At 40.0% G+C, this 11,466-nt stretch overlaps 1 protein-coding gene across 1 annotated transcript; it reads left to right on the top strand.

Moving 5' to 3' along the window:
• The first annotated feature begins 2,374 nt into the window (after positions 1-2,374).
• Positions 2,375-10,681, top strand: LOC127550507 (solute carrier family 52, riboflavin transporter, member 3-like). Its single transcript, XM_051979512.1, has 3 exons — positions 2,375-4,819; positions 8,099-8,222; positions 8,477-10,681. The coding sequence occupies exons 1-3, from the start codon at positions 3,768-3,770 to the stop codon at positions 8,687-8,689; spliced, it is 1,389 nt and encodes a 462-aa protein (XP_051835472.1). The 5' UTR covers positions 2,375-3,767; the 3' UTR covers positions 8,690-10,681.
• Positions 10,682-11,466: the final 785 nt, after the last annotated feature.

Genomic DNA, 11,466 nt, shown 5'->3' with positions numbered 1-11,466 from the left:
TATAATAAATAGTTTTAGGTCTAATATGGCTAGGCCAACTTCCTTTGCATTTTTTTTGGTTAATTTCCTAGATATTTTTGATCTTTTTCTTTCAGATGGATTTTGTTATTTTTCTAGCTCTATAAAATAATTTTTTGGCCATTTGATTGATATAGCACTAAATAAGTAGATAAATTTATAGAATTATCATTTTTATTATGTTGAGCAACCAATATTTTTCCAATTGTTTAGATCTAATTTTACTTGTGTGAAAAGTGTTTTGTAATTGTGTTCATACAGTTCCTGGGTTTGTCTTTGGCAGGTAGATGCCCAAATATTTTATATTGTCTACAGTTATTTTAAGTGGAATTTCTCTTTCCATCTCTTGCGCCTGGGCTTTGTTGATAATGTATAGAAATGCTGAGGATTTATATAGATTTATTTTATACCCTGCAATATTGCTAAAGTTGTTAATTGTTTCAAATAGAAGACTTGGGGGATGAGGAGGGATAGGTTGAATGGGTCCTGATAAGAAAAATCTTAAACTCACAGAATCTTTGCGAAGGGACCATAGACTATAGAATATCAGCACATGAAAGGTTCGTAGAAGAGGATGAAGAATTTTGGAATGAAGCTGAATTTTCGACAGTAGAATATCAAAGCTGTAAAAGAATGATAAGGAAAACTTAAATGCAAGTCTCTTAATACCCAGGGCTGCTTCAGCTATAATCAAACAAATAAGACTATCTGGAGGAAACTAACCTTTTCAGGATTAAGTAAGACTTAGACTTGCCAGGCCTGAGTTGAGTTGAGGAGATGGAGACAAGCTGAGAGGGGAGGAGGAAGCAGTTTCTTTCTTTCTTTACTTCTTTTTTTAAATAGCTTTTTATTTACAAAACATTTGCATGGGTAATTTTTCAACATTGACCATTGAAAAACCTTCTGTTCCAACTTTTCCCTTCCTTCCCCCCACCCCCTCCCCTAGATGGCAGGTAGTCCAAAACATGTTAAATATGTTAAAGTATATGTTAAATCCAATATATGTATACATATTTCTACAATTATCTTGCTGCACAAGAAAGATCAGATTTAGAAAGAAGGTTAAAAAAACCTGAGAAGGAAAACAAAAATTCAAGCAAACAATAACAGAAAGAGTGAAAATGCCATGTTGTGGTCCACATTCATTTCCCATAGTTCTCTCTCTGGGTGTAAATGGCTCTCTTCATCGCTGAGCAAGTGGAAGTGGTTTGAATCTTCTCACTGTTGAAGAGAGCCACGTCCATCAGAATTGATCATCTTATAGTCTTGTTTTTGCAGTGTGTAGTGATCTTCTGGTTCTTACAGAACAATAATATTCCATAACATTCCTACACCACCATTTATTCAGCCATTCTCCAATTGATGAGCATCCTTTCAATTTTCAATTTCTAGCCACTACAAAAAGGGCTGCCACGAACATTTTTGCACATATGGGTCCCTGAGGAAGATTCTTAAAGAACTTCAAAGTACTTTGGGTTTTAAATCCTACATGCATAGAAGTCCTTGGGTGCCTTGAATCTGGGCACTTCCCCTAAGAAGGCTGCCAGCAGAATGGGAAAAGAACTAAGGAGTACCCTCAGGAAAAGTCCCTTTCTTAGAAGTTAGTAGTCCTTCTAATAAGCAGAACTAACACAGCCAATTCTAACTTCCCATTAGGGATATGGCAACTAAAGTCACTCTGATTGTAGATCACAACATAGTATTTCCATTTTTGTTGTTGTTTGCTTGCATTTTGTTTTCTTTTTCATTATTTTCCTTTTTGATCAGATTTTTCTTGTGCAACATGATAATTGTGGAAATATGTAAAGAAGAACTGCCCATGTTTAACATATATTGGATTATTTGTCATCTAGGGAAGGGAGTGAGAGAAAGGGAGGGAAAAATTCAGAATGAAAAATTTTGCAATTATGAATGTTGAAAATCATCTATACATGTTTTGAAAATAAAAAGCTTTAATAAGAAAAAAGTAAAGTCGCTCTGAGCCTCACTCCAGGATTGGAGTCAGTGTTGATGTCTGCCAACTTCACAACATCTAATGTGGAGGAAGAATCCCTTTGTTCCCATAGGTGGGGGGCTGGGTACCTACCTGCCTGTCTTACAATCAGCTTCTGTGTCCGCCCTTGGAGGATGGGAAGACCTATTTTCCAAACTCATAAGAGTATTGGCGAATGAAGAATGACCTGGTATGATGGGAGAACAGGTCATAATACCCACTCAAATTCTGGCTTTGTAACTGATAAAATTGAGTCTCTAAAATGGTCTGTAAAATGAAGGCGTTGGAGCACAGGATCATTAATATCAATTCTGTGTGATTTTATATCCTTTCACTGTTTAGAGTCAGGACCTCAGGTCTCCCAAGAAATTTTTCTAAACGAGTTGTTTATCTGCAGTGGCGGAGAGAGTTTCCACATTCATGAGGCAGTTTCTGACCAAAAACCTAAAATGAATTTAATTCCTCCCCTTGTCCTGTTCTAGTTTAAGGCTCATTCGAAGGCTGGGAAAGAGCTTAGCAAAGTATTGTTACAGGCAGCAGCTGCTTGGCCTCCTAGGTCATTTCCACTTCAGCCCAGCCTCCCTCTTATAGTTCTGGCAGGTCCTGGAGGGAGGCCTAGGGGCTCAGGAAGGTGCCTGTGGGTGGAACCGAGAGAGGCAGGGAATGAGGTGGGCGAAGTTAGCTTCTGCCAGTGGCTGGAAACCTAGTTACATATTGTTATACTCCTCAATTCACCAACTATTTTCTCTGTTTCAACACCAGGCTCTTAGTTTCTTTCTTTTTTCTTTTTTTTTTTTTTTTTTTTTTTTGGTTCTCTCCTTCATTGTGCTCTGCGTCTCTCATTCTGCTTCTCATTTCCTCTTTCTTCCTCTCTGACTTTCTCCTCTGACTCTTTCTAACCCTATCTCTCATTCACTCTTTTCTCTCTTCCATGTATTCTCTGTTCCTTCTAATATTTCTCCCTTTTTGCTGATCATTCTCTCTTTCATCCAAGCCCTCTGGCTTTTTCTCACCCAGTGTCTCTCCTTTGTTGATTCTATATTTGTATCTTCTTTGGTTCTCCGTAGACATTCATGTCACAAGGTCCTTTCTGGACAATTCCCCAAACAAAAGCGTCACTCCAAGTCAAAATGCACTGCTGGCAACCTCCCCTCTCCCTCGTCCAACCGGCCTCCTCAGTCACATACATCCAAGAGGTTGCTTTCTTTCCCCACTACAACCAGATGTTTGTCCCTCAATAATTTTTAAGCTGCCCTCCTCCTGCTTTCCATCTCAACCTATTCTTTTTTGTCTCTATTTGACCACACTCCTCCCACTTCCTCCATCTCCTCAGAGGTGGAGTTCATTTTTGTAATCCATTGTCAAGCTTCTCTCCCCTGATGGATGCTTCCACTTGTTTCCTTCTCTTAGTCTCAGTTTTCTCCTCTGATCAGATATTGAACTAGATGGCGACAAAGGTTCTTCCTAGTTCGAATATCCTTTTCAACTTTGATTCATGATTTTATGTTGTTCGCACCTCTTCATCTGCTCTCATTAAGTCTTGTTGGAGAGGGAGGAGAGTGGAATGAATTTGTGCCAATGATGAGGGAACAATTTATCATAATATTCTCTCTTGAGATTGGCTGCTAAAATGTGGGGACAAGGTATGAAAGCTTTGTGGGTAAATGCAACAAATTATATCATTTTCTTCTCCTTTCAATAGGTGATTCCCTAGACTCTCCTGAAAAACACCAAGAAAGCTCCCAGAAAGTGACTCATGTCTCTGTTCACCCACATATTAATCTGCATCTTTGGCTCTGGCTCTTGGATTGCCATCAATGGCTTATGGGTAGAGTTGCCTCTGCTGGTAGAAAGACTACCTGAAGGTTGGAAACTACCCTCCTATATCACCATCATCATCCAGCTAGCCAATGTGGGACCCCTCTTCATCACCCTGCTCCACCGGTTCCGGCCTGGCTGCGTTTCTGAGATTCCTGTCATCTATGTTCTGTTGGCCGTGGGCACAACTGCCTGCTTCCTCTTCGCTTTCCTGTGGGAGAAGACGTCGATGGTGGCTGGTGTTTCCCATAGCACAGCCTTCCTGATCCTTACCTTTATCTTGTCTCTGGTGGACTGCACCTCCTCTGTCACTTTTCTCCCCTTCATGGCCAACTTGCCAGCCCATTACATGAATACCCTTTTTGTTGGGGAAGGGCTGAGTGGTCTCCTCCCTGCCATAGTGGCTCTGATCCAGGGGTCAGGGACTAAAACTTGTGCCCAAGTTACCAATAGCTCCATAATCACTGAACCAACTAACATCCCTAAAGTTCCCTTCATCCCTGAGGATGTGACCATGAGCACTGACCTTGTTTCTAGAACACCTAAGCCAGAGAATTGTTACCTTTCAGCCAATTTCTCCCCCTTTGTCTTCTTTCTCCTGCTGTCAGTCATGATGGCCAGCTGTCTGGCTGCCTTTTTTGCCCTGACACGTATCTCTAAGCGATGGGTATGCTCTGAGAACCACCTGGCTAACCAAGTGATTCTGAAATCCTTCAAGTCCCAAGAACCCTCAGATGGCAAAAGTGACAAAGACAACCGCCCCTCACTGGACCTGCCTGAGGAGAACAAGACTGCCGTCTGGTCACGGGCCCAATTAGTCTTCATCTACATTCTGGTGGCTTTTGTGAATGCCCTCACCAATGGAATCTTCCCCTCTATTCATTCCTTTTCCTGCCTGCCCTATGGTTCCAGGGCCTACCACCTGTCTTCAGTGCTTGGCGTTATAATTCACCCCCTGGTTTGTCTCATTTCTGTGTTCCTACCTGAAATGTGAGTAATTCTGGCCCTTGAATTTTCTCCCCTTTGGAGGGAGTGGGTAAGAAAGGGATAAATAAGAGTTAGGAACAGGGAAAGGAGAGAGAGAGATAACTGAGGAACTGCCCCAGTGAGAGACTACAGGAGTGGATAGAAAGTTTGATCAGGAAATAAATGCTTTAGAGTTCTAATCCCACTTTTACTGATATTTTGGGCAATTAAGTGATGCCCAAAGAGTATGGAAATCCAAAATTCAAATCTAGCCCCAGACACTTACTAGGAATGTGATCCAAGGCAAGCTGCCTAACCTCATTTTGCCTCCATTTCTTTAGTTATAAAATGGAGATTATAATAGATGGATGCTGTGCTGTATGTAATGAAGTAATATATTTTTAAAGTGCTTAGCTGGGTAGGGGCTATATAAATGCTTATTTATTTATTTATTTATTTTACCTCCCTTTTCCATCTCTTATGTTTCTCTTGTTCTTTCTTGAGTAAGATCACAGAATCATAGATCTATAGCTGGAAGGGGCTCAGGGTCCATCTAGTCTGGAGACTCTTTTTTTTTTAATTATTATTTATTTTAATAACTTTTTACTGACAGAACCCATGCGAGGGTAATTTTTTACAACATTATTCCTTGCATTCACTTCTGTTACAATTTTTCCCCTCCCTCTCTCCCTCCCCCTCCCCCAGATGGCAAGCAGTCCTTTACATGTTGAATAGGTTACAGTATATCCTAGATACAATATATGTGTGCAGAACCGAACAATTTTCTTGTTGCACAAGGAGAATTGGATTCAGAAGGTATAAATAACCTGGGAAGAAAAACAAAAATGCAAACAGTTTATATTCATTTCCCAGTGTTCTTTCTCTGGGTGTAGCTGCTTCTGTCCATCCTTGATCATTTGAAACTGAATTAGCTCTCTTTATCGAAGAGATCCACTTCCATCAGAATACATCCTCAAACAGTATCGTTGTTGAGGTATATAATGATCTGGTTCTGCTCATTTCACTTAGCATCAGTTCATGTAAGTCTCTCCAAGCCTCTCTGTATTCATCCTGCTGGTCATTTCTTACAGAACAATAACATTCCATAACATTCATATACCACAATTTACTCAACCATTCTCCAATTGATGGGCATCCATTCATTTTCCAGCTTCTAGCCACTACAAACAGGGCTGCCACAAACATTTTGGCACATACAGGTCCCTTTCCCTTCTTTAGTATCTCTTTGGGGTATAAGGCCAGTAGAAACACTGCTGGATCACAGAGTATGCACAGTTTGATAACTTTTTGAGCATAGTTCCAAATTGCTCTGGTCTGGAGACTCTTAAATTGCATTTGTAAAGTTTTATTTAATGTTGGATAACATCTCAATAGAATTGGTTTCCTTTGTAATCCTTTGAATTTTATTTTATGCACTTAAGAGTATTCTGAGCAGTCCATAAACTTCATCAGACTGTCAAAGGGCTCCTTCTTTCAAAAAAGCCTTAAGAACCCCAGATCTAGTCCAACTTCCCTCATTTTAACAGATAAGGAAATTGAGGCACTGGCAGATTAAGTAAATTACCCAATTTATATTCTAGGAAGGCTTTAAAATAGATAAGTAAAGCATTTTAAAATGGTAATTAGGTGGTACAGTGAATAGACTCAGGAAGATTTGAGTTCAAATATGACCTCAGACATTTATTAACTGTGTGACCTGAGTGAGTCACTGTTTGCCTCAGTTTTCTATCTGTCAAAAGGATTAGAAAAGGAAATGGCAAACCATTCCAGTATCTGTGCTAATACAATCCCAAATGAGGTCATGCAGAGTCAGATGCAACTGAAACTGAAACAACAAAGATAAAAGATAAATTTAAGAGGAAGAAAACACTAGTCAGTTAATAAACATTTATTAAGCATCAGGTTTTATGCCAAGTGAGACAGATTTAGAAAAAGGCAAAAAAAAAAAAGTCAATGTTTGCCCTCAAAAAATTCACAATCAAATTGGGGAGACAATTAAAAGGATAATGTGAAAGGTGTCTTGAGAGGATAATATATCAATATTTATATTTATATCAAAAGATAGTACCTGTCAAGAAGTAGAATTTTAATCTGGATTCTCTAATTGAAGTCACTGAATACTTTTCACTGATTTTTTAAATCATTTTTCAAAAAATCACGTCCACTTTAAAACTCTGTATTCTAAGGTCTTTTTCAGAACACACTCAGAGAATTTTTATCCTAGGTCAGGGTCAGGCCTAGATGGTTTAGTCTGTGTCAAGGCTGGATTCATACCTCATTCATTCCAGTTACAACTTATATTATTTTATATTAGTCTCTCCCAGACATAGAGGCCTTGACCCTTTGCTAATCTTTTTGATTCTCTCCTCTGTGAGGGGGAGCAGGATTAATGGCTGGAAGAAGTGATGGGGGTCATGGTTGTTTATGTTATGGTTGTTTGGATTCTAGATTCCCAAATGTGGGTCACCTCTACCTTAAGTATAGGAGGAATGGCAGCTACTACCTTAAAAACCAGAGTCGCTAAGGATCTTGAAGTTCACATAGACTTGTGGCTATAACATGAATTGTGCATTTTTTGTGTGCAGAGCCTTCTGTTAGAGATTACGAAACAATAGACATTGTTTCTGCTCTCCAGGACATTATAGGTTCTTGACTGAGACAATATTCACAAACAGGAAAAGAACATTTACAGTGAGTTCAAATGAATATCACAGAAAATTGGAGCCAAAAAAAAAAAAAAGACTTTACAACATAAAATGTTGGATATAGATAGGGGCTGGACCTGTAACTTGATTTGTGTAGGGAATATCCAGATGAGGAATGTCCCTCTAGGTATACAGTTGGGCATCTTCTAAGGGAAGATCTTCCCTTAGAGTCTCAGGAAATTGCCCAGCATACTGGGAGATTGATAAACTTGGCAAAGGTACATAGCATGTCAGAGGCAGGACTTGAACTTGGATATTTCTGGGTTCAAGAGAAGTTCTCTATCAGCTGTGTTAATATTGGAAAATACCTTAGTCATAATTACAGATTAGGAAACTGAAGCTTAATTAGGAGAAGGAATTTCTCCAAGGGATTACAGAGATAATAATGTCCCAGGCCTATCACATTCTTCCTTGGCTGCTGGCAGGTGATCACTCATGTTTGGTTTGGGTAAAGTCTTCCCTTAGAAGTTTACTTTGGAGATGTGGGTATGGGAAGGAAGTGAAAGGTACTTTCTGGACAGTGCGGTCTCCGCTGGGGCCACGTCTTCACGTGAGAACCTTTTGCTTCCCTTCTCAGATCTCTCTCCTGGCTGGGGATGATCACAGTGGTGGGAACCGGTTTTGGAGCCTACAACATGGCCGCGGCTGTCCTGAGTCCCTGCCCCCCGCTGAAGGGCTCCCACTGGGGAGAGGCCCTCATTGTGAGTAACTCTTGCCCCTCCCTCTCCTCTCTCGCTCCATCCTTCCCTCTTCTCTCCTCCCTTTTTCTGCCCCGGATCCTTCCAGACCGGAGTAAAATATCGGACCATCTGATTTTTGGGGTGGGGAAGTTTTTTCCCATTGGGAAGACAGATGGCTAATGGGACTGCAGTTACTATGAAGTTTTACAACTCCGTAGAGCTCTTTTTGCCATGGAGGATCCTATCTGAAGCCAAGGAATATGTCTCTTTTTCAGGTTATCTCTTGGGTGTCATATAACGGGATCCTGAGCTACGTGAAGGTGATGACTGGGGTGTACCTGCGCAAGGTGGGCCACAGCGCTCTCCTGTGGTGTGGTGCAGCGATACAACTAGGCTCTGCAATTGGGGCGATACTCATGTTTCCTCTTGTCAACGTGTTGCAAATTTTTAAGTCCGCCGATGGAAGCAGCCTGCAGTGTCCCAGCTGAGCGTGCCCTAGGGCAACTTTTCTGGGACCAGGAGAGCCAAAGCCATGGAAAGGCAATCACATCCCTATCCAAGTTTCCCTCAGACACTGGCACAGGCACTCTCAGGTCTGCTTTCTCTACTCTATTCTCACCCCAGTAACGTTAAAGCTTCCACAGTTTGAGCCATCTGGGAAGACTCCACTCCCAGCTCTAAGAGTCAAAGCCACAAATTCCACAATTAGCTAGTCAGGATTTCGGTCACTGTTCTGGGAAACGATTGTTACTGGCATTTGGATACATGTTCTATCTGGGGCAAACAAAGATTAGCCCACAGTCTTCAGGGGCATATGGGCTAGCCTATTGTTAACTGGCTAAGTGACTTGCCTAGGATCATTCAATCAGTATATGATGGAGGGCTTCCTAATTTTAGTTTTCTTTTTAAATGTTTTTAAATTCAATAGTATTTTATTTTTTCAATTATATGCAAAAATAGTTTTTAACTTCTGTTTTTGTAAGATTTTGAGTTCCAGGATTTTTTCTTCTTCTCTCTTCTACCTCCCTCCTACCAGGATTGCAGACAATCTGATAAAGGTTATACATGTACAGTCATTTTAAAGTCTTCAGGTGCATATGGGCTAGCCTATTGTTAACTGGTTAAGTGACTTGCCTAGGGTCATTCAATCAGTATATGATGGAGGGCTTCCTAATTTTAGTTTTCTTTTTAAATGTTTTTAAATTCAATAGTATTTTATTTTTTCAATTATATGCAAAAATAGTTTTTAACTTCCGTTTTTGTAAGATTTTGAGTTCCAAGATTTTTTCTTCTTCTCTCTTCTACCTCCTCCTACCAGGATTGCAGACAATCTGATAAAGGTTATACATGTACAGTCATTTTAAACATATCTTGTGAAAAAGAAATCAGAACAAAAGCAGAAAAGTACAAAAAAGAAAAAGCAAACAAAATAAAAAGGTGGAAATAGAATGCTTCAATCTATGTTCAGTCTCTATAGACCTCTCTCTGGATGCTGATGGCGTTTTTCATCCCAAGTCTATTGGAATTGTCTTGGATCAATGTATTGCTAAGAAGAGCCAAGTCTATCATAGTTGATCATCACAAAATCTTGTAATTACTGTGTACAATGTTCTGGTTCACTGCACTCAGCATCAGTTCATCTAAGTCTTTTCAAGTTTTTCTGAAGTGAGTATGCTCATCATTTCTTATAGAACAATAATATTTCTTTACATTTATATACCATAACTTATTCAACCATTTCACAACTGATGGGCATCAATTCAATTTCCAGTTCCTTGCCATCACAAAAAGAGTTGCTACAAACATTTTTGCACATGTGGGTCCTTTTTCCTCTTTTATGATCTTGTTGAGATACAGACCCAGTAATAACACTGCTGGATCAAAGGGTTTACACAGTTTTATAGCCTTTTGGTTAAATCTAACTATGTTACTTTACACTTATTTTTTCTACTTGAAGTGAGTCAAAGTATACATTGTTTAAATCAATAAAATAAAATTCTTATTCAATGTAACAAATGTGCCCATTAAATGCCTATAATATGCAAGATACTATGTACTGGAGATATAAAGAAGACATTAAAACAAAAACAACTCTCCTCGGTGAACTTAAATTCTAATGGGATATTCATTTTCTAAGTGGAGGTGGCATTTAAACTGAATCATTAAAGAAAGAATCTAGAAAGGACATTCCAGGCAAAGAGTCAGCTTGTGCAGGATGGATTTTGGAATGCTGAGTCTGGGGAACATCTAAGTAGTTCTATACATGAAAGTGAGAAATCTGAATTAAATTTGAAATGTGAAACATGAAAAACTTTAAATGCCAGGCTAAAAATTTGTATTTTATCCTAAAGATGATAAAAGCCTCTTGATATCCCTGGAGAGAAGGGGATGAATGACAAACTCAGTGAAGACAGAACTGACAAAGATCAGTGGAGATAGCAGAGTAAGTACAGCCAAACTCTCTCCTACAAAGAATCTGAAAACATCAGATCAAATTCTGATCTGAAATTCCACTTTCTCCCCCAATCAGTCATTTTTCCTGCTCAGGTTGGCATAAGGACTCTGTGAGTGCTAGGGATAGGGTTTAGTGAGGAACCGCTCTATGAAACTTTGCAGAACAGACTGAGGGTCTGAGACCCTGTATGCTAAGGTAAAAGAGATCTCAGCTCCACACAGAGGAGCCTCATTGTGGAAGATGCAGCTTCGGATGCCAGCTTGCAGCTTTATCACTACCTCATTCTGGTCACAGTTGCAGGGCTGACTGAAGAGGAGAACTGTGCTCAAGGGTGGAAGTCCAGGGTGAGGACTATTTGTGAGAACTAGACTATCACTGAGCAAGGAGCAAGTTCAGAAGTAAGCAGCAGCTGTGTAGCTTTGGCTCCAGGTGGGGAGAAGAAGGGAGTCTAAACTCTAGCCAGGGGTCCTCAAACTTTTTAAATAGGGGGCCAGTTCACTGTCCCTCAGACTGTTGGAGGGCTGGACTATAGTAAAAACAAAAACTTTTTTGGGGGGGCCTTTAAATAAAGAAACTTCATAGTCCTGGGTGAGGGGGATAATCGTCCTCAGCTGCTGCATCTGGCTCACGGGCGTAGTTTGAGGACCACTGCATGTGAGATCACACTGAATCTTGTAGTGGGATAAGCAAGGTAGAAATCTTAGATCAAAGAGGAGTCTTATTATTCTGTCACACTGACCTTTCCAGATGGTTGATAGTGGTTTAGTTCAGCAACAGTTTACTGAGTTTCCAACCAGGGGCAAGCCTATA

This window comes from Antechinus flavipes, chromosome 2 (assembly GCF_016432865.1).
Source record: "Antechinus flavipes isolate AdamAnt ecotype Samford, QLD, Australia chromosome 2, AdamAnt_v2, whole genome shotgun sequence".
NCBI classification, from domain to species: domain Eukaryota; kingdom Metazoa; phylum Chordata; class Mammalia; order Dasyuromorphia; family Dasyuridae; genus Antechinus; species Antechinus flavipes.
The sequence above is the reverse complement of the archived record's forward strand: the minus strand, read 5'-3'. Positions and strand labels throughout refer to the sequence as shown.